Below are 23,240 nucleotides of genomic sequence, written 5' to 3' on the forward strand. Positions count from 1 at the left end.
CCTTGATCTTTTTGGCCATCCTGTGATATCGGGTGATGTAGGTGTCCTGGAGAGCAGGTAGTTTGCCCCCGGTGATGCTTTGTGCAGACCTCACTACCCTCTGGAGAACCTTACGGTTGTGGGCGGAGCAGTTGCCATACCAGGCGGTGATACAGCCCGACAGGATGCTCTCGGTTGTGCATCTGTAAAAGTTTGTGAGTGTTTTTGGTGACAAGCCAAATTTCTTCAGCCTCCTGAGGTTGAAGAGGCGCTGTTGCGCCTTCTTCACCACGCTGTCTGTGTGGGTGGACCATTTCAGTTTGTCCGTGATGTGTATGCCGAGGAACTTAAAACTTTACACCTTCTCGTCGATGTGAATAGGGGGGTGCTCCCTCTGCTGTTTCCTGAAGTCCACGATCATCTCTTTTGTTTTGTTGACGTTGAGTGTGAGGTTATTTTCCTGACACCACACTTCGAGGGCCCTCACCTCCTCGTCGTTGTTGGTAATCAAGCCTACCACTGTAGTGTCGTCTGCAAACTTGATGATTGAGTTGGAGGCGTGCATGGCCACGCAGTCATGGGTGAACAGGGAGTACATGAGAGGGCTGAGAACGCACCCTTGTGGGGCCCCAGTGTTGAGTTTCAGCGGGGTGGAGATGTTGTTTCCTACCCTCACCACCTGGGGGCAGCCCGTCAGAAAGTCCAGAACCCAGTTGCACAGGGCGGTGTCGAGACCCAGGGTCTCGAGCTTAATGACGAGTTTGGGGGTACTATGGTGTTAAATGCTGAGCTGTAGTTGATGAACAGCATTCTTACATAGGTATTCCTCTTGTCCAGATGGGTTAGGGCAGTGTGATTGCGTCGTCTGTGGACCAATTGGGGCGGTAAGTGGGTCTAGGGTGTCAGGTAAGGTATAGGTGATATGATCCTTGACTAGTCTCTCAAAGCACTTCATGATGACAGAAGTGAGTGCCACTCGTTTAGATCAGTTACCTTAGCTATCTTGGGAACAGGAACAATGATGGCCCTCTTGAAGCGTGTGGGAACAGCAGACTGTGATACGGATTGATTATGTCCGTAAACACACCAGCCAGCTGGTCTGCGCATGCTCTGAGTACACGGCTAGGGAGCCTTGCGAGGGTTAACACGTTTAAATGTTTTACTCACGTTGGCTGCGGTGAAGGAGAGCCCACAGGTTTTGATAGCGGGCCGTGTCAGTGGCACTGTATTGTCCTCAAAGCGAGCAAAGGTGTTTACTTTGTCTGGGAGCAAGACGCAAGTGTCCGCGACGGGGCTGGTTTTCTTTTTGTAGTCCGTGATTGACTGTAGACCCTGCCACATACGTCTCGTGTCTGAGCCGTTGAACTGTGACTCTACTTTGTCTCTATACTGACGCTTAGCTTGTTTGATTGCTTTGCGGAGGGAATAGCTACACCGTTTGTATTTGGTCATGTTTCCGGTCGCCTTGCCATGATTAAAAGCATTGGTTTGCGCTTTGAGTTTTGCGTGAATGCTGCCATCAATCCACGGTTTCTGGTTGGGGAAGATTTTAATAGTTACCGTGGGTACAACATTACCGATGCACTTGCTAATAAACTTGCACACCGAATCAGCGTATACATCAATGTTGTTGTCTGAGACTATCCGGAACATATACCAGTCCACGTGATCGAAGCAATCTTGAAGCGTGGAATCAGATTGGTCGGACCAGCGTTGAACAGACCTGAGCACGGGGAATTCCTGTTCCAGTTTCTGTCTATAGGCTGGGAGCAACAAAATGGAGTTGTGGTCAGATTTGTTGAAAGGGCGAGGGAAGGCTTTGTATGCGTCGCGGAAGTTAGAGTAGCAATGATCCAGAATTTTGCCAGCCCGGGTCGCGCATTCAATATGCTGATAAAATTTAGGGAGCCTTGTTTTCAGATTAGCTTTGTTAAAATCCCCAGCTACAATAAATGCAGCCTCAGGATATGTGGTTTCCAGTTTACATAGAGTCCAATTAAGTTCTTTCAGGGCCGTCGAGGTGTCTGCTTGGGGGGGTATACACGGCTGTGATTATAATCGAAGAGAATTCTATTGGTAGATAATGCGGTCGGCATTTGACTAAGAAATTCTAGATCAGGTGAACAAAAGGACTTGAGTTCCTGTATGTTATGATTCCACCACGACTCGTTAATCATACAGCATACACCCCCGCCCTTCTTACCAGAGAGAATTGTTTGTCGGCGCGATGCGTGAAGAAACCGGGTGGCTGTACCGACTCTGATAACGCATCCCGAGTGAGCCATGTTTCCGTGAAACAGAGAATGTTACAATCTCTGATGTCTCTGGAAGGCAACCCTTGCTCGAATTTCGTCTACCTTGTTGTCAAGAGACCGGACATTGGCGAGTAGTATACTCGGGAGCGGTGAGCCCGTCTTCGAAGCCTGACCAGAAGACCGCTCCATCTGCGGCGCTGTTGTTTTGGGTCACGTATTGGGATCCGATCCATTGTCCTGGGTGGTGGTCCAAACAGAGGATTCACTTCGGGAAAGTCGTATACCTGGTTGTAATGTTGGTAAGTTGACGTTGCTCTTATATCCAATAGTTCTTTCCGGCTATATGTAATAAGACTTAAGATTTCCTGTGGTAACAGTGTATGAAATAATAAATTTAAAAAAACAAAATACTGCATAGTTTCCTAAGAAAGGAAAGCGAGGCGACCATCGCTGGCGGCGCCATATCACACACGTTTAGTCACGATAATTTGGCTTCTCCAAGCTCTGATGCGGCTGCTGGTCATTAGTAGCCTTCCAAACTTGCTAACTGCCTGGTACTCAGCACTCTATTGTTCCTCTAATCACTCTGACATCAATGCAAATGTATTAGAAAATCTAATCAAACACTTCATGAGAACCCATGAGCTCATGTTGCGCAACATTCTATAGGTTATGCAATTGTGGGAGAAAACAGAGTGACAGCCGCTAATAAAAAGAGGATTCCAACAGCTTTCTATAGGCTAGGCCTACTATATTTATTTCTCAACTTTCCTAATATTAAGTACATTGCTTATATTTCCAACAGGAGTAAAGCCTACGTGAAAATAAACCATGGGGAAAAGTTTCCTCCATTTGGTATTTAAGTGCATAGATGACATTTATTTTTTCCCGCTGCCCCTATTTCGAGACAGGTGTATGATAATGGTCCATTCTAAATTAAATATCAGACATATGATTTGGTATATATAAAAGACAAGATTAAATCAAGAATAGTCTGATGGGTGACAATATTAGCCTATCACTTGTGAATTATATATTATCACTTGTGAATGATGCCCAGCATAAGGTAAGAAACAATGCCTTTTTTGGACAACTTTTTTGAATCAGTCGCACACTTTTTTTGAATAGCCTGGCCTATATGTTTTATTAAGGTTTGTATCACAACTAAAGTGGCCAAATAACTTCATAAAATGAAGCACATTAATCAGCTTTACAAGGGGTGTAAAGCCTAACTGGCATACACAAGCAGCGCGTGAGTTTCAAGTTTGTAGCCTGTGAGACAGACCAGATCACGTGACGGAGAGCCATGTGAGTGAGAGATGCTTTGGATTGCACAGCACACTCAGGGAGAAGGGCACAATGCAGCACTCTGGGCCACAAAAGGCATGGATTTTTTAGGGTGAATTACAGCCACAAAAGGGAAGCCACCGTGAAATTCAAGGCATTATCAAGTGCTTGTCAAATTGTGAATGAGAGACTACTGGAGTGTGCACAGCCTGCCCAAAAAACAAAGCAGAGCTCATGCCTTTCAAGCAACGTATTTCAAATCATCATTAGTCTCATCATGCAGCATTACAATGTATTAAACATCTAAACGTATAGCCCAACATTGGTAGCACAACTAAAGTTACATTAATAACTCTAAATGAAGCATATAGGAGTACCTATTTCTTTGTTAACCGCTCAACACAGAATAGTCACGTGTGCGCACTCCCTCAAATCATTGAGAAAATATTTATATTTTATTCAGCTTTGTTCAATTGTATTCTTCAGACTATAAAATAATTCCACGGAATTCTAAGCTAATCTTGTCTGCTAAATGAACTAGTGTAGCCCACAGCCATTTGGCATAGCCACATCATGACAACTCATAGTATGCTATTCTGTTCTTCTGGAATAGACTACATTTTCCTCATATCATGCTTCTTTAGACCTGTGTAAAATAAATAATGGATTTATTGTGAAGGTGACTTTTTCTCTTGTAGGCTGTGTGTGGAAGCCAGCAGATTCTAAATGTGTTTATGTTAATTAACTGTCAATTAACGTGAGGACGACAGTTATTTGCTGGACAATCACCGGCTGAAGACATTTTGTGACCGCCACAGCCCTAGGTGAGGACACTTAGTTTTTTTTATAAAGTCTTGGCTGGTTAGGCCTACAGTATGTGAAAGCCTGGGACTACCTTACTCAGGATATCTTCATGATTGTAGTCATCCTCTAGGGGCAGCATGGGTGTGAACTGAACCTACTAGGGACTCCCTACTAGAGGCTCCGGAGTGGCGCAGCGGCCTAAGGCACTGCATCTCAGTGCTAGAGGTGTCACTACAGACACCCTGGTTCGAATCCAGGCTCTATCACAACTGGCCGTGATTGCGAGTCCCACAATTGGCCCAGCGTCATCCGGGTTTGGCCTGTATAGGCCGTCATTCTTAACTGACTTGCCTAGTTAAATGAAGGTTAAATAAATAAAAAATAAATATATATTCTATACACAGGGCCACTCAGTGGCCAGTTTAATTGGTACACCACCCCCTGTTCATAAAAATGGTTCTCTCCTACAGACAGTGAGTCACGTGGCCTGCTATATAAAGCAGGCAGACAGGCATTCAGTTACTGCTCGATTAAAAACAAGTGACCTAAGCGACATGGTATGATCGTCGGTGCCAGGCACACCGGTTCTAGTATCTCAGAAACGTCCGGCCTCCTGGGCTTTTCACGCACAACAGTGTCTAAGGTTTACAGAGAACGGTGAGAAACAAAAAACATCCAGCCAGCAGCAGTGCTGTGGCCAAAAACAACTTGTTGATGAGAGATGTCGAAGGAGAATGGCAAGAATAATGTATGCTAACAGGCGGGCAACAAACAGGCAAATAACGGCGCAGTACAACAAATGTGTGCAGAACGGCATCTTGGAACGCACAACTCGTCAGTCCTTGTCACAGATAGGCTATTGTAGCAGACGACCACACCGGGTTCTACTCCTATCGGCTAAAAACAAGAAGAGGCTCCAGTGGGCACGCTATCACCAACACTGGATAATTGAGAAGTGGATAAACATTGCCTAGTCAGACAAATCCCGGTTCCTGTTGCATCATGCTGATGGCAGAGTAAGGATTTGGAGTAAGCAGCATGAGTCCATGGCCCCATCATGCCTGGTGTCAATGGTATAGGCTGGTGGCGATGGTGTGTGGAAGGTTTTACTGGCACACAATAGGTCCCTTGATATCAATTAAGCAACGTTTGAACGCCACACCTTGTAGAATCTATGCTCTGAAAGAATTTAGGCTGTTCTGGTGGCAAAGGGGGTCCGACCCGGTACTAGATGGGTGTACCTAATAAACATAATCTGTAGCATCTTACTGAGTATATCTTCTTGGTTGTAGTCGTCCTCTAGGGGCAGCATGTGTGTGAACTGATCTTCTTCCTCCACCAGGTCCAGCCCCTCTGGGACGATAGGGTGGTCCTTAAACCCATCCTTCCTGATGGCAAACATCACTTCGATCATGTACTGCACCCGCTTGTCAATCTCTGACTCGTGAAGGATGTTGCGCAGCCGCTCGAAAATGGCTGAAAACAGAAGAGACAGTGTTTGAATTAGATAACAAGCGAAATGGGATGTAAGAACACCAGAGAAATAAATAAATAAATCCCTTGATTTCTCTGAATGAACTGTGATGGAGTGCTAAAAGGATTCTGTAGCTGTGATGGAACTAATGCTTCCTTCTCTCAAGCCTGTTCAAACTGTAAGAGCGGACGTGTTCTGTATAGCCATGGACCATTAATGCCCCTAGGGGAGACCTCAGTGTATAGCCATGGACCATTAATGCCCCTAGGGGAGACCTCAGTGTATAGCCATGGACCATTAATGCCCCTAGGGGAGACCTCAGTGTATAGCCATGGCCCATTAATGCCCCTAGGGGAGACCTCAGTGTATAGCCATGGACCATTAATGCCCCTAGGGGAGACCGCAGTGTATAGCCATGGACCATTAATGCCCCTAGGGGAGACCGCAGTGTATAGCCATGTACCATTAATGCCCCTAGGGGAGACCTCAGTGTATAGCTATGTACCATTGATGCCCCTAGGGGAGACCTCAGTGTATAGCTATGTACCATTGATGCCCCTAGGGGAAACCTCCGTGAGTTTGAGGCCACACTCCTTGAGGAAGCTGATGGACACCTCCACGCTGTCGTCAGTAGGTCTCTCCAGGAGCAGAGTCAACATCTCCAGACACAAGACCTCATGGGCCACATTCTGATTGACGAGGTGAGCAACAAACTTTGATGCTGTGAGACATTGTGCCTGAAAAACAAGAATACAAAATGTATTAGAAAGAGTTAAACAGCTGAGCTCTGAACTTCTCCATAATATGTATCAAAGTTATATGTATAAATGAGGCAGGAGTGACTGAAGTAGCTGAAGCAGTCACCGTGTCTTCCCATCACATCGTTATGTCAAAACTAAACGAGGCGGCAGCTAGTCACCTTGTCGTTCCTCCGGTAGCCCTTGCGGAAGTTAAGGATGAGTCTCTTGAGGATGAGCTCTCCTATCTGAGGGAACTTGGAGTTGATGATGGCTACCACAGCAGCATAGACGTGGGTGAAGGTGGCCGAAGCACTCTGGGCCTGCAGGGTGGACCTGGCCAGGAGACCTCTGGAGAATGGACACGGACACACACAGGCGGCGCAGACAGAGACACGGAACGACAGACATGGATATGAGACAGACATACACACATTAGTGATCTGCACTTAAAAATTACTTTACCCAAATAATCCATGTCTCAAAGCTAAAAAGTAATACATTTGATTGATAAATCAAGCTGGAGTCATTACCTGCCCCTAACAATGTTCTCCTGCAGCAGTTCCTGAATGATCATGGCGATATTGGACACATTCACCTTGTTGATCAGACCGTTGATGGACTTCTTCAGAGCCTCCCAGCTCATACGCTGGTACGCCAGACTGGAAACAGGAGAAAAATCATCCTTATCAATCAAATGTATTCATGAAGCCATTTTTACATCAGCAGTCAAAAAGTGGTTATACTGTAACGCAGCCTTACAGCTGCATGCTGAGTCGACTCAGCTCATTTCAGAATGGTGATTGCAGCAAGGATGTGTGCAACCAAGTAATAACAGTACATGCTAACAGTGCATTTCTACAACACACTTTCCACGAAGCAGAACATATTTCTAATTCCTTTGCAAAGCAATACTTCCTAAATTGTCAGTACATACACAAGATTACCGCAAAAATAATGATCTAATTCATAACAATTTCAGCCTGGTTAATAGACATATCTGCTTTTCCCAGTTCCACCGATAAATAAATAAATATATACAGTTGAAGTCGGAAGTTTACATACACCTTAGCCAAATACATTTAAACACAGTTTCACAATTACTGACATTTAATCCTTTAAGAATTCCCTGTCTTAGGTTAGTTAGGATCACCACTTCATTTTAAGAATGTGAAATGTCAGAATAATAGTAGAGAGAATGACTGATTTCTTTCATCACATTCCCAGTGGGTCAGAAGTTTACATACACTCAATTAGTATTTGGTAGCATTGCATTAAAATTGGTTAACTTGGGTCAAATGTTTCAGGTAGCCTTCCACAAGCTTCCCACAATAAGTTGGGTGAATTTTGGCCCATTCCTCCTGACAGAGTTGGTGTAACTGAGTCAGGTTTGTAGGCCTCCATGCTCACACACACTTTTTCAGTTCTGCCCACAACTTTTCTATAGGATTGAGGTCAGCGCTTTGCCATGGCCACTCCAATACCAATCCAATAGTAATCCTTAAGCCATTTGCCTCAACTTTGGAAGTATGCTTGTGGTCATTGTCCATTTGGAAGACCCATTTGCAACCAAGCTTTAACTTCCTGACTGATGTCTTGAGAAGTTGCTTCAATATATGCACAATATATTTTCTTCCTCATAATGCCATCTATTTTGTGACGTGCACCAGTCCCTCCTGCAGCAATGCACCCCCACAACATGATGCTGCCACCCCCGTGCTTCACGTTTGGGATGGTGTTCTTCATGCTAGCGAGCCTCCCCCTTTTACCTCCAAAGATAATGGTGGTCATTATGGCCAAACAGTTCTATTCTTGTTTCATCAGACCAGAGGACATTTCTCCAAAAAGTACGATCTTTGTCCCCATGTGCAGTTGCAAACCGTAGTCTGGCTTTTTTATGGCGGTTTTGGAGCAGTGGCTTCTTCCTTGCTGAGCGGCCTTTCAGGTTATGTCGATATAGGACTTGTTTTACTGTGGATATAGATACTTATGTACCCGTTTCCTCCAGCATCTTCACAAGGTCCTTCGCTGTTTTCTGGGATTGATTTGCACTTTTCGCACCAAAGTACGTTCATCTCTAGGAGACAGAACACGTCTCCTTCCTGACCGGTATGACGGCTGCGTGGTCCCATGGCGTTTATACTTGCGTACTGTTGCTTGTACAGATGAACGTGGTACCTTCAGGCGTTTTGTAATTGCTCCCAAGGATGAATCAGACTTGTGGAGGTCTACAATGTTTTTTCTGAGATCTTGGCTGATTTCTTTTGATTTTCCCATGATGTCAAGCAAAGAGGCACTGAGTTTGAAGGTAGGTCTTGAAATACATCAACAGGTACACCTCCAATTGACTCAAATCATGTCAATCAGAAGCTTCTAAAGAGATGACATCATTTTCTGGAATTTTCCAAGCTGTTTAAAGGCACAGTCAACTTAGTGTATGTAAACTTCTGACCCACTGGTATTGTGATAGTGAATTATAAGTGAAATAAACTGTAAACAATGAATTACAAGTGAAATAAACTGTAAACAATTGTTGGAAAAATTACTTGTGTCATGCACAAAGTAGATGTCCTAAACGACTTGCCAAAACCATAGTTTGTTAACAAGACATTTGTGGAGTGGTTGAAAAACGAGTTTTAATGACTCCAACCTAAGTGTATGTAAACTTCTGACTTCAACTGTGTGTGATATATATATATATAGATGGTGATGCTTTATTCAGGGACCCTAGAGTAGGCTCATAGTGTACCTGTGTGTATGTATGTGCGTCTGTGCACGTGCTGTGTGTATGTATATGCTTGAAGGCTGTGAGGAAAGAAGGATAGCAGGCCAGGCTAACTCCTTCATTGCTCTGCTCTGCGCCAGAAGATCTCATTGAACCAATCACTACTTCATTATCTTCGCCAGCATCTCTGCGTCCCAAATAGCACCCTATTCCCAATATAGTGCACTACTTCTGACCAGGGCCCAAGGCACTCTGATGAAAAGTAGTGCACTACATAGGGAGTTGAGTGCTATTTGGGACGCAGACCTCGTCTCAGGGTACTCAGACTCAAGGCACCAAAATGCTATTCCAAGAAATGACAGGAAGGTGACTGTGAAAACACCTTGAGCTACAGTTAGTCTATGTCCGAAATAGCATCCAAGTCCATATATAGTACAATGCAGGGATTCCCTATATAGCACAACGTAGGGATTAGGGTGCCATTTCGGACACAAACATAGATATTCACGCCGCTCTCAGAGAGTCAGCTGTTCATTTTAGCCTCTAGCTTCAACACCTAGCTCCCGCCAGACCAAAAATGATTATCTATTGTGTTGCCATCAACTTACTAGACAGCATCTTAGAAGAACTTCATTTATAGCATTCTTTTATATTAGAAATATGATAATGTTTCATTCTTTGATTGTAGTCTTGAGTTTGACTTCACCATCCATGAGTATTTGTTCTGTAATGACAGGCAGATATAGAATCCATAGAATGGACAAAGCCCCTCAGACCACAGCAATCTAAATGGGAATGTCCATTCTAATAATTATATTTCTATGTTTTCAGACAACATCTTAACTCACCTGCTCTTGTCAGTGATCTGGGCCTGCATCATGCGCAGTTTGGCCGGGGGGATGTAAGCTCCACCAGTCCTGGTCAGGATAGGGTCCAGTTCCTCCTTCTTCTTCTTCACTGGTGGTTCCTCTGCAGCAGGGTCTTTCTTGGCTGGGGAGGGCGACCGGCCTCTCCTCCTGAACTCAGCCGCTCTGTCACGACTCGACTGGCGCTCGTAGTATCGGTCCCTGTTACGATCATCCTCCCTTGACCTGTGGTTGAGGCAAGGGCAGGTCAATATATCAATACTGTAGTGATCTTTTTAAGAACGGAGCTAGGACTAGTCTAAATGCGGTCTAACCTAAATTAGCTGTAAACATGATACAGATCAATCATATTTAGAAAGCCCTTTCACATTCATCACTAAGTGCTTTACAGTAACGTAGGCCCAAAGAACAAGCAGAAGTGGCAAGGAAATATCTCCACAGAAGGAAACCTCAAGTGGAAGCTGGCAGACTGTGCCGTGTTTTTTTTCCGTACCTGCCATAATCTCCTCCACCGTAGCGCCGGTCCCTCTCCTGACTTCTGGAGCGGGACCTAGAGCAGGAACTGCGGCGATCACCATCCCTGGAACAATGAGAAACAGCTGTAGGGTTGCAAAATTACAGAGACTTTCCCAACATTCTTCATAAATACCAGTTGAAGGACTCCCGGAATCAGGAGGGAAGCCCTGGAGAGTAAGGGATGACCTATAGCTCAGAGATAGTCACTCACCTGTCATCTGGGGTGGGGCTCCTGCCTCTGTTCGCTCTCTGGTCATCTGGACTACGCTGGAACACAAAACGTCAACATCCCCCATCTGGTCAATGTCGACCAACATTACCACCGCCGCAAACTTTTGTAATCGCATAACGTTAATAGTATGTACGAATATCAGTTCGGAGGGTTTGTTTCTCGGACAGTTGGACACAGATGAAACCTAGTCCTCAACTAAAAAGCATGGTCAATAAAGAATCTCCACTGACAGTAGGGCTGGGCAGTATACCATATTTCACGATACACCGGTAGTGACGCACGGACCGGTTTGGGCTTTTACTTGGGTTTAACTTTGGGTTTAACTTTTACTTCTATAATGGTATTTGAATGTCTGGTTTGTTAAATGTGATATGCCGACCCCATGTGTGACATCCATTTTTATAGTTTACTTTGATACTTCAGTCATCTCTCTCGCTTTCCACACAGACCTAGAACCTGCCCCGTCACTCAAGGAGCATATTTTATACGGTCCCCTAGGACACACTTAACACTTTGGTTCCTACCCCGTCACAATAACTCCTGCCTGGCATTTTCATTCGTTGTCATGTTAAACACTGTATTCAAAGTGCCCACTGTTATATTCTAACTATAGAATTAGAATAATCATTCTATTTCCATGATTCCAAAAGTTAACTTAAGTGGTTGGTTCTAAATCGCAAGTCAAATCACAATTGCAACATTTGGCAAAAAATAAGGCCTAGATTGGGCTGTACGATATGGGTAAACAAAGTGGCAGTGTGGAAATGATCTCAAATGAGCACAGGAAATGCAGAAATGTATTAAAATAATTTTGGGTTGAAAGCATAACAATCAGAATAGAGAAAGAAACCACTTAGAATGTATGTGTTGCCACACCAGGGTAAGACACTACTCATAAAGCAAATTTAGAAGTTTAATTTTCAAAAACATAAAATAGATGTTTTTTTATACAGTGATACAATATTTTGGCCATAACGCCCAGCCCTAACTGAAAGTATTTTTGGGGTGCAGGATTACTTTCCAAACTGTGTCTGGCAAACGGGCCACGAATGTGGCTGTGTCAGTCACTCACCATGATCTGTGCCACGCTGCTCTTCATCCTGCAGCCTACTGCCTCATCACTGCTCCCATCGTCAGAGCCGCTGGACTCATCTTCCTCCTGGCTGACACTGGCACTGGATGGGGCCCTACTACCCCTGGTGGCTCTGGAGCTGGTTACTCCTGGACTGGCCACTCCAGGACAGCCGAGAACTATGGGGGCCTCTGAGCTGGGACTGGCTGCTCTGGGACCTTCGGGTCCAGGACTGGCTGCAGGGCTATCTGCCCCCTCTGTAGCTTCTACTGCAGAAAAAAACGTTTGGTTAATAAGTGGCTTTTACTACGCAGTCCTACGTGATATTGTAGGACAAGGTGGAATGTTGTCTCTAAGTACAAAATGAGAGACAAAGTCATACAGTGCATTCTGAAAGTACTCAGACACTAGAATTTTTACACATTTTATTACATTACAGCCTTATTCTAAAATGTATTAAATTGTTTTTTTCCCCTTCATCAATCTACATACAATTTGCCCCTAATGACGAAGCAAAACAGGTTTAGAAACTGTTGCAAATTACAAATAAAAACCTGGAATATCACATAAGTATTCAGACCCTTTACTCAGTACTTTGCTGAAGCACCGTTGGCAGCGATAACAGCCTCGAGTCTTCTTGGTTATGACGCTACAATCTTTACACAACTGTATTTGTGGATTTTCTCCCATTCTTCTCTGCAGATCCTCTCTAGCTCTGTCAGGTTGGATGGGGAGCGTCGCTGCACAGCTATTTTCAGGTCTCTCCAGAGATGTTCGATCGGGTTCAAGTCCGGGCTCTGGCTGGGCCACTCAAGGACATTGAGATTTGTCCTGAAGCCACTGCTGTGTTGTTTAGGATCATTGTCCTGTTGGAAGGTGAACTTTCACCCCAGTCTGGAACAGGTTTTTAATCAAGGATCTCTCTATACTTTGCTCCGTTCATCTTTCCCTCGATCCTGACTAGTCTCCCAGTCCCTGCCGCTGAAAAACATCCCGACAGCATAATGCTGCCACCACCATGCTTCACTGTAGGGATGGTGCCAGGTTTCCTCCAGAAGTGACAGTTGGCATTCAGGTCAAAGAGTTCAATCTTGGTTTTATCAAACCAGAGAATCTTGTTTCTAATGTTCTGAGAATCCTTCAGGTGCCTTTTACTGAGGAGTGGCTTCTGTCTGGCCACTCTACCATAAAAGCCTGATTGGTTGAGTGCTGCAGAGATGGTTGTCCTTCTGGAAGGTTCCCCTATCTCCACAGAGGAACTCTGGAGCCCTGTCAGAGTGACCATCGGGTTCTTGGTCACCTTCTCCTGATTGCTCAGTTTGGCCGGACGGCCAGCTCATGGCTGGATTTTTGGTCTGACATACATTGTCAACTATGGGACCTTATATTGACAGGTGTGTGCCTTTCCAAATCATGTCCATTCAATTGAATTTACCACAGGTGGACTCCTATCAAGTTGTAGAAACATCTCAAGTACGATCAATGGAAACAGGATGCACCAGAGATACATTTTGAGTCTCATAGCAAAGAGTCTGAATACTTATGTAAAATATGTGTCCATTAAATGTATATAGTATGTATAAGCTGTGAGTAGAAGCCTAAGTGTCGTTGTCCATTAGGGGAGGGTTAGTTGGGGGAAGATAATGGAAAATATATTTAAAATATGTTTAAAGTAATATATTTATAAAGAAAATATATATGGGGGATTGGAAATGATGCAGGCAATTACATTGATGGAAGCCACAATCTATTTGCAATGTTAAAGCTGATCCACCCCGTTAAATTAAAAAAAAATAGGCAAGCACAATGAAGCTAAGACATACAGTGCATTCGTAAAGTATTCAGACCCCTTCTCTTTTTCCACATTTTCTTACTTATTCTAAAATGGATGACAAAAATATTTTAAAATCTTCAACAATCTACACACCCTACCCCATAATGACAAAGCGAAAAGAGGTTCAGAAATGTTTGCAAATGTATACAAAATAAAAACAGATGCCTTATTTACATTAGTTATCTATTGTTTGTTTTTAATCCCATCCTTCAGCTCCCCTCAACCCCTCCCATCCATCTCTGAACACCATCCAGTTTTGATTTTACATATATTTTCAGGTGTACCGTTTAAAAAAATGTCTAAACCTACATACATTTTACAGACACAGTATATTTTAACACGAGTGAGCTTGTTTTTTGTTATTTTTAGTCCCACCCTTCAGCTCCCCTCAACCTCTGATCTCTCTGTTTTGATTTATATTTTACATATATTTCTTTCAACTGTGCTGTTTCACCAAAGTTCTGAACCTTTCTATTCTCATAGTTTCTACAGATTGTAAAATAAACATTTTTGCTAAGAGTATTATTATATTATGCTTGCCTATTGTTGAACATGTTGAATGTGTTGTTAATGAAAGTGGGATATGGAAATGTGTCTTGAGTCTTACAATATGTAGACAATCTACATTCAGACCAAAAGCAATCGACAAGCAAACAAGAATGAAAAGGAGCGAGAGTGAACTTCAACTGACATTCAGTTAATGCTCTATATAAGAGAACTGACTGTGCTGAAGGCTTAAGAACAGGAAGGCTGTATTAAATAATTGATGAAGTGCACTGTAGTGGCCTGCTGAGATAGATCCCTAGTTGGACCAGTGACTCATCTCCTGCCCAGTCCTCAGCTCATTCCTTCATGCCCGTTGGCTGATTTCTAAGTAGACTCTGACAACGTTAACTTAGCACATCATGCAGTTATTACAGCAAACCTTTTCAAGAAACAATGAAACATGAAAGTTGAATATTGTGAGAATTACTTCAAGCACTGTCTATGCATACAGCGAGACAATTACAAAATCACTTGAGAATAATAGTGGTCTACTAATCTCATAGCTGGTATCCCAAAGCAGTGCGGAGTGTCTTGCAGGCAACTGCCATCAGAGTTAAAAGGTGAGCCAAAAGGTCTCCGACAGCAATATCAATTTCTAGATGCTACCACAGCACTCGGCTCTGTTACACACACACACAGAGATGACTCTGCAATGCATTGTTGAGAATTGGCACTGTGTGATTTGCATAATACCAATTCTAATGTTCAATGTTGACACTGAGGAATAAAATGTTGTGTCACATGCGCCGAATACAACAGGTGTAGACCTTAGTGAAATGCTTACTTACAAGCCCTTAACCAACAATGCAGTTAACACTTTTTATCTTAAGAAAGTATTTACTTAAATAAACTGAAGTAAAAAAATAAATAATAATAATTAAAGAGCAACAATAAAATAACAGTAGCGAGGCTATATACACTGCTCAAAAAAATAAAGGGAACACTTAAACAACACAATGTAACTCCAAGTCAATCACACTTCTGTGAAATCAAACTGTCCACTTAGGAAGCAACACTGATTGACAATAAATTTCACATGCTGTTGTGCAAATGGAATAGACAACAGGTGGAAATTATAGGCAATTAGCAAGACACCCCCAATAAAGGAGTGGTTCTGCAGGTGGTGACCACAGATCACTTCTCAGTTCCTATGCTTCCTGGCTGATGTTTTGGTCACTTTTGAATGCTGGCGGTGCTCTCACTCTAGTGGTAGCATGAGACGGAGTTTACAACCCACACAAGTGGCTCAGGTAGTGCAGCTCATCCAGGATGGCACATCAATGCGAGCTGTGGCAAGAAGGTTTGCTGTGTCTGTCAGCGTAGTGTCCAGAGCATGGAGGCGCTACCAGGAGACAGGCCAGTACATCAGGAGACGTGGAGGAGGCCGTAGGAGGGCAACAACCCAGCAGCAGGACCGCTACCTCCGCCTTTGTGCAAGGAGGAGCACCACCAGAGCCCTGCAAAATGACCTCCAGCAGGCCACAAATGTGCATGGAGGTCATTTTGCAGGGCTCTGGTAGTGCTCCTCCTTGCACAAAGGCGGAGGTAGCGGTCCTGCTGCTGGGTTGTTGCCCTCCTACGGCCTCCTCCACGTCTCCTGATGTACTGGCCTGTCTCCTGGTAGCGCCTCCATGCTCTGGACACTACGCTGACAGACACAGCAAACCTTCTTGCCACAGCTCGCATTGATGTGCCATCCTGGATGAGCTGCACTACCTGAGCCACTTGTGTGGGTTGTAGACTCCGTCTCATGCTACCACTAGAGTGAGAGCACCGCCAGCATTCAAAAGTGACCAAAACATCAGCCAGGAAGCATAGGAACTGAGAAGTGGTCTGTGGTCACCACCTGCAGAATCACTCCTTTATTGGGGGTGTCTTGCTAATTGCCTATAATTTCCACCTTTTGTCTATTCCATTTGCACAACAGCATGTGAAATTTATTGTCAATCAGTGTTGCTTCCTAAGTGGACAGTTTGATTTCACAGAAGTGTGATTGACTTGGAGTTACATTGTGTTGTTTACGTGTTCCCTTTATTTTTTTGAGCAGTGTACATGGGGTACCGGTCCAGAGTCAATGTGAGGGGCACCAGTTAGTCGAGGTAATACGTACATGTAGGTAGAGTTAAAGTGACTATTCATGGATAATAAACAGAGAGTAGCAGCAGCGTAAAAATGGGGGGTGGGGACTAGAGGTCGACCGATTATGATTTTTCAACGCCGATACCGATTATTGGAGGACCAAAAAAAGCCGATAACGATTTTATTTATATATACACATTCTTACACAATGACAATTACAACAACACTGAATGAACACTTATTTTAACTTAATATATAAATAAAATCAATTTAGTCTAAAAATAAATAATGAAACATGTTCAATTTGGTTTAAATAATGCAAAAAAACAGTGTTGGAGAAGAAAGTAAAAGTGCAGTGTGTGCCATGTAAAAAAGCTAACGTTTAAGTTCCTTGCTCAGAACATGAGAACATATGAAAGCTGGTGGTTCAATTTTCCCAGTTCTTCAATATTCCCAGTTAAGAATTTTAGGTTGTAGTTATTACAGGAATTATGACGCTTCGACTATTTCTCTCTATACCATTTGTATTTCATATACATTTGACTATTGGATGTTCTTATTACAGCACTTTAGTATTGCCAGCATAATCTTGTGAGCTGATAGGCTTGATATCATAAACAGCGCTGAGCATCAAGCATTGCTAAGAGCTACTGGCAAAACGCAGTAAGTGCTGTTTGAATGAATGCTTTTGAGCCTGCTGCTACCTACCGCCGCTCAGTCAGACTGCTCTATCAAATATCAAATCATAGACTTAATTATAATATAATAAACACAAATACGAGCTTTTGGTCATTAATATGGTAAAATCCAGAGACTATCATTTCGAAAACAAAACGTTTATTCTTTCAGTGAAATACAGAACCGTTCCACATTTTAACGAACAGGTGGCAACCCTAAGTCTAAATATTGCTGTTACATTGCACAACCTTCAATGTTATGTCATAATTATGTAAAATTCTGGCAAATTAATTACGTTCTTCACACAGTTCGCAACGAGCCAGGCGGCCCAAACTGTTGCATACACCCTGACTCTACTTGTACTGAACACAAGAGATGTGACACAATTTCCCCAGTTAAAAGAAATTAATGTTAGCAGGCAATATTAACTAAATATGCAGGTTTAAAAATATATACTTCTGTGAATTGATTTTAAGAAAGGCATTGATGTTTATGGTTAGTTACATTTGTGAAACGATTGTGCTTTTTTCATAGGCACCACATTGATTATTTGCAATGCAGGACAAGCTAGTTAACCTAGTAATATCATCAACCATGTGTAGTTAACTAGTGATTATGTGAAGATTGATTGTTTTTTGTAAGATAAGTTTAATGCTAGCTAGCAACTTACCTTGGTTCCTTGCAGCCACAAGGTCCTTTTGACGCTGCACTCGCGTAACAGGTGGTCAGCCTGCCACGCAGTTTCCTCGTGGATTGCAATGGCCATAATCGGCATCCAAAAAGGCTGATTACCGATTGTTATGAAAACTTGAAATCGGACGATTAATTCGGTTGACCTCTAGGTGGGGACAACGCAAATAGTTCAGGTAGCCATTTAAATAGCTGTTCAGGAGTCTTATTGATTTGATTAGGTGTTCCTTTTGTCCAGGTGGGAAAGGGCAGTGTGGAGTGCAATAGAGATTGCATCACCTGTGGATCTGTTGGGGCGGTATGCAAATTGGAGTGGTCTAGGGTTTCTGGGATACTGGTGTTGATGTGAGCCATGACCAGCTTTTCAAAGCATTTTACATCTACAGACGTGAGTGCTTCGGGTCAGTAGTCATTTAGGCAGGTTCCTTGGGCACAGGGACTATGGTGGTCTGCTTGAAACATGTTGATATTACAGACTCGGTCAGGAACAGGTTGAAAATGTCAGTGAAGACACTTGCCAGTTGGTCAGCGCATGGTCAGAGTACATGTCCTGGTAATCCGTCTGGCCCTGCGGCCTTGTGAATGTTGACCTGTTCAAAGGTCTTACATCGGCTCGTCCTGTAATGATGCTTTGCCTGTGTGATGGTTCATCGGAGGGCATAGCAGGATTTCTTATAAGCGTCCAGGTTAGAGTCCCACTCCTTGAAAGCGGCAGCTCTACCCTTTAGCTCAGTGCGGATGTTGTCTGTAATCCATGGCTTCTGGTTGGGGTACGTATTAGAGGTCGACCGATTATGATTTTTCAACGCCGATACCGATTATTGGAGGACCAAAAAAAGCCGATACCGATTAATCGCCCGATTATTTCTTTTATTTGTAATAATGACAATTACAACAATACTGAATGAAAACTTCTTTTAACTTAATATAATACAACAATAAAATCAATTTAACCTCAAATAAATAATGAAACATGTTCAATTTGGTTTAAATAATGCAAAAACAAAGTGTTGTAGAAGAAAGTAAAAGTGCAATATGTGCCATGTAAGAAAGCTAACGTTTAAGTTCCTTGCTCAGAACATGAGAACATATGTCTTCAATATTCCCAGGTAAGAAGTTTTAGGTTGTAGTTATAGGAATTATAGGACTATTTCTCTCTATACGATTTGTATTTCATATACCTATGACTATTGGATGTTCTTATAGGCACTTTAGTATTGCCAGTGTAACAGTATAGCTTCCGTCCCTCTCCTCGCTCCTACCTGGGCTCGAACCAGGAACACATCGACAACAGCCACCCACGAAGCAGCGTTACCCATGCAGAGCAAGGGGAACAACTACTCCAAGTCTCAGAGCGAGTGACATTTGAAATGCTATTAGCGCGCACCCCGCTAACTAGCTAGCCATTTCACATCGGTTACACCAGCCTAATCTTGGGAGTTGATAGGCTTGAAGTCATAAACAGAGCTGCTGGCAAACGCACGAAAGTGCTGTTTGAATGAATGCTTACAAGCCTGCTGGTGCCTACCATCGCTCAGTCAGACTGCTCTATCAAATCATAGACTTAATTATAACATAATAACACACAGAAATACAAGCCTTTGGTCATTAAAATGGTCGAATCCAGAAACTATAATTTCGAAAACAAAACGTTTATTCTTTCAGTGAAATACGGAACCGTTCCGTATTTTATCTAACGGGTGGCATCCCTAAGTCTAAATATTGCTATTACATTGTACAACCTTCAATGTTATGTCATAATTATGTACAATTCTGTCAAATTAATAACGGCCTTTGTTAGGAATAAACGGACTGGACACAGTTCGCAATGAGCCGGGCGGCCCAAACTGCTGCATATACCCTGACTGCTTGCACGGAACGCAAGAGAAGTGACACAATTTCCCTAGTTATAAGAAATTCATGTTGGCAGGCAATATTAACTAAATATGCAGGTTTAAAAATATATACTTGTGTATCGATTTTAAAGAAAGGCATTGCGGTTTATGGTTAGGTACATTGGTGCAACGACAGGGCTTTTTTTCCGCAAATGCGCTTGTTAAATCATCACTCGTTTGTCGAAGTAGGCTGTGAATCAATGAGAAATTAACAGGCACCGCATCGATTATATGCAACGTAGGACACGCTTGATAAACTAGTAATATCATCAACCATGTGTAGTTAACTAGTGATTATGTTAAGATTGATTGTTTTTTTATAAGTTTAATGCTAGCTAGCAACTTACCTTGGCTTCTTGCTGCCCTCGCGTAACAGGTAGTCAGCCTGCCACGCAGGCTCCTCGTGGAGTGCAATGTAAGGCAGGTGGTTAGAGCGTTGGACTAGTAAGGTTGCAAAAACGAATCCCCGAGCTGACAAAGTAAAAAATATGTCGTTCTGCCACTGAACAAGGCAGTTAACCCACCTTTCCTAGGCGGTCATTGAAAATAAGAATGTGTTCTTAAATGACTTGCCTGGTTAAATAAAGGTGTAAAAAATAATTATAAATTCGGCAAATCAGTGTCCAAAAATAGCAGTTACCGATTGTCACGAAAACTTGAAATCGGCCCTAATTAATCGGCCATTCCGATTAATCGGTGGACCTCTAGTACGTATGTATGGTCACTGTGGGGACGACGTCATCGATGAACTTATTGATGAAGCCATTTGCAACCAAAAGAGAGTAAGAACGTTCCTCTTTCCCTTTGTGCAAGAACACAAATAGCACAATTCCCTACTGGACTGCTGTGGGGGGAAATGCAACAGCTCTAACCCTATTCTCTAACCCTACTTTTGCCCAGAGCCCCATGAGCACTGGTCATAATTAGTGCACTGAATAGTGAATAGGGTGGCATTTGGAATACAAACCCCTGGGTGTTACAGAGGAACTAGTTAAGAGACTATCAGCAGCAGACAGCACATTCGGTGCTCTGACAATTTTCAAATGCCCTTGGGTTGAGGGCGGCTTGTGCTGCTCTGCCCTCTCTCTCATCCCTCACTCTCCTCTCTCTGAGCAGAGGAAAGATTTGCAACAGCCTAACAGAAGGGATGATTGAAAGCATTATCTGGACAATAAGAGAGGCTAAAACTAGGCTATAACTGACTGTCAGTGATGAGGTTGAGAAACCACGGAGACCTGGAGTGTTTGATCAGATAAACAACAGATGGGAGATAGCATGATCCAAGGTTCAACAAGGCCGGCGCAAAAAATATAGGGGTTCTTCTAAACAGAATCTGATCGTTGATAGCCTAGTTGTTCATTTTATACCACCAGTCAAGGGTTTATTTTGTAAGTGATAAGATTTCATCACACCATTTAAAACAAAAGGTAGCTTTTTAGATGTTTATCTAGGCCTATTACATAGATTACAATTTATCTTCAGGTAACAAAACCTTTGTTTATCTGAGGAAAAAGTAATTTCCACTCACTGCTGCTCCTCTGCTGTGCCACATCGGTTCCCCTCTCTCCTTCCTCTGATGGGCTCCTGCGGGGCTGACCCATGCCACTAGACCTGGAATGCTGGAGGACGTACAGAGGACACAGCTGGTTTAGACTACATGGATATCTGAACTGAAGCTTGATGTTGTTTTATGAAAGCAAAGGGCCTGGAAACAAATGGTAATGCAAGCTGCTCTCAGAACAACAAACCCCTCCTTGAGCAGAGACATTAAAATGCATAACAGCAGGCAAATTAATATCATTACTGAGATCATGTTGTAGGCCACTGGGCCAATGAGCTCTGGCTGCCACTGCTGGAAGGAAACTGAAATAAACACAGGTTATAATAAACCTGAAGGAAGCTAAATTATGCCTGCAGCTGTTAGATATGAGGTCATAGGTGTTTGTTGATTAGATGGAGGCACATAAACAACAAGTAGCCTATATGCACCAGCTATATGCACCAGACATCAAATGAAGTGGTCATTTTTCCTTCACAAACATTTCATAAAGGTTGCCACTTTCCAACCATGCTGCCTCTAGCTCAGCTTCAATCCAAATGCAATGTGCTCTATCAGCAGGGCTGGCAGGCCTACGCCTGTCTGAGCTCATCCCTCGTGTGTTGCTGAGGCGAGTCTCACTGGGTTGAACCAGTCCCTGATGGAGATGGATAGGGAGCTGGGTAGGAAAGAAAAATGCAACTAATAGCAACAACCCACGGCTACGCTTTGCTGCTAGATGCTTTCCACTGCATAAATGAAATGCGTCATTAAATTAGACTTTGCCTCTAACATTCAATGACAAACTGCCAAGCTGCTGGGAATCTAACTATGAACATTTATACATAGGGGAGACACCCGTCGGCAGATAGCTAACGTTAGACAATGCCATGTTCTGTCAATCAATGTGTACACAAACATAGCTAGCTAACAAAACCCTAGTAGCGGGCGACACACTGACACTCAACACTGATCACGTTGAACAAAAGGTTTGGACTGAAATGTACACCATTGTTCCATGTTTCTGTTATCATGTTTTTATGTGGCGTAGCTAGCTAAGTTAGCTAACATCGATATGAAACTAACGTTAATTAGCTGCTGCTAGCGATTTTATTTTTACCCAACAATAAAATATTAACATTTTACTGACCAACGGACTATCTAGCAATCTAACTAACTACCCAGTAACTAGCTAGTTACGTCGAGGCGAAACGGCAACTAACCCCTTGCTACATGGCTAGTGATTAGCTACAAATGCGCTCTCCTCCATGTGTGCCACTTCTTGCATTTGAGAAGCGCGATAGAGAACTTTGCTAGCCTGGCTAAAACACAACTTAGAATAACTAATACTTCCGTATTCATGTATGATCTTTCGTGGATATATGAGTGTAAACTTCTTACCTCTTCTTTAGAAGTAGAGCTCAACTCCACTGCTAAATCGTTGTCGTTTGTCTTCGTAGCCATTTCCCTCCTGTCCTCTTCCGCAAGTGTTGCTACGGATAGCAGTAAGGGCCAAACACAACGCACGTAAACGCGAAATCAATGAGGCCTACTGTTCTAATGTCATTAGCAAGCGAACAAATCAAACAGCAAAGTAAATGAACTATGTTGCTGTACATCGCATATTACGATGTAACAAGTATGATGTATGTATGATGATCTCAGATATGAGGATTAGTGAGGCGCTGATTTACTCAACCCTGTAGGGGGGTTTAGGGTCATAATACCCATAAAACTTAGCAGTCAAACAGGGAAATGGTTCCAATCGTTTTTCCACCATACATTTTTCCCATAGGGGATTTTAGAAACATTTAAGATAAGGGCCGTGTTTCATGTAGGCATACCCTGGTGTGTCGTTTTGATAACCGTGTAAATCTCTCTAGGAGAAGGTGACTTTTATCAATATATTCACCTGTATTTACCCCCCAAAAATGAAATGCTAATTAGCTGCTAATGTGGCTATCAGAAAGAACTACAAATGCCATGATGCTCTGGGCGAGACTGACAAATCGAGGCAAAGGTAAGAATCTCTGG

The 23,240-nt window shown here is 43.1% G+C and overlaps 1 protein-coding gene across 2 annotated transcripts in view; it reads right to left on the minus strand.

The window, feature by feature from the left end:
• LOC120058363 (pre-mRNA-splicing factor CWC22 homolog) overlaps positions 1-22,688 on the minus strand; it is a 51,019-nt gene extending 28,331 nt beyond the window's left edge. The window contains exons 1-10 of one of the 2 annotated variants that reach the window (XM_039006975.1): positions 22,608-22,688; positions 21,198-21,288; positions 11,948-12,213; positions 10,855-10,910; positions 10,621-10,707; positions 10,110-10,352; positions 7,070-7,198; positions 6,719-6,887; positions 6,347-6,536; positions 5,595-5,801 (exon numbers count right to left, since the gene is read on the minus strand). In XM_039006975.1, the coding sequence (XP_038862903.1) occupies positions 5,595-5,801; positions 6,347-6,536; positions 6,719-6,887; positions 7,070-7,198; positions 10,110-10,352; positions 10,621-10,707; positions 10,855-10,910; positions 11,948-12,213; positions 21,198-21,288; positions 22,608-22,670 (1,501 nt within the window). In that variant the 5' untranslated portion in view covers positions 22,671-22,688. Of the gene's footprint in view, positions 1-5,594; positions 5,802-6,346; positions 6,537-6,718; positions 6,888-7,069; positions 7,199-10,109; positions 10,353-10,620; positions 10,708-10,854; positions 10,911-11,947; positions 12,217-21,197; positions 21,289-22,607 lie in introns of both variants that reach the window. The other variant, XM_039006974.1, reaches the window with a different exon arrangement.
• Between the last annotated feature and the right edge of the window lie 552 nt (positions 22,689-23,240).

The sequence above is a fragment of the Salvelinus namaycush genome, chromosome 13 (assembly GCF_016432855.1).
Source record: "Salvelinus namaycush isolate Seneca chromosome 13, SaNama_1.0, whole genome shotgun sequence".
In the NCBI taxonomy this organism is placed as follows: domain Eukaryota; kingdom Metazoa; phylum Chordata; class Actinopteri; order Salmoniformes; family Salmonidae; genus Salvelinus; species Salvelinus namaycush.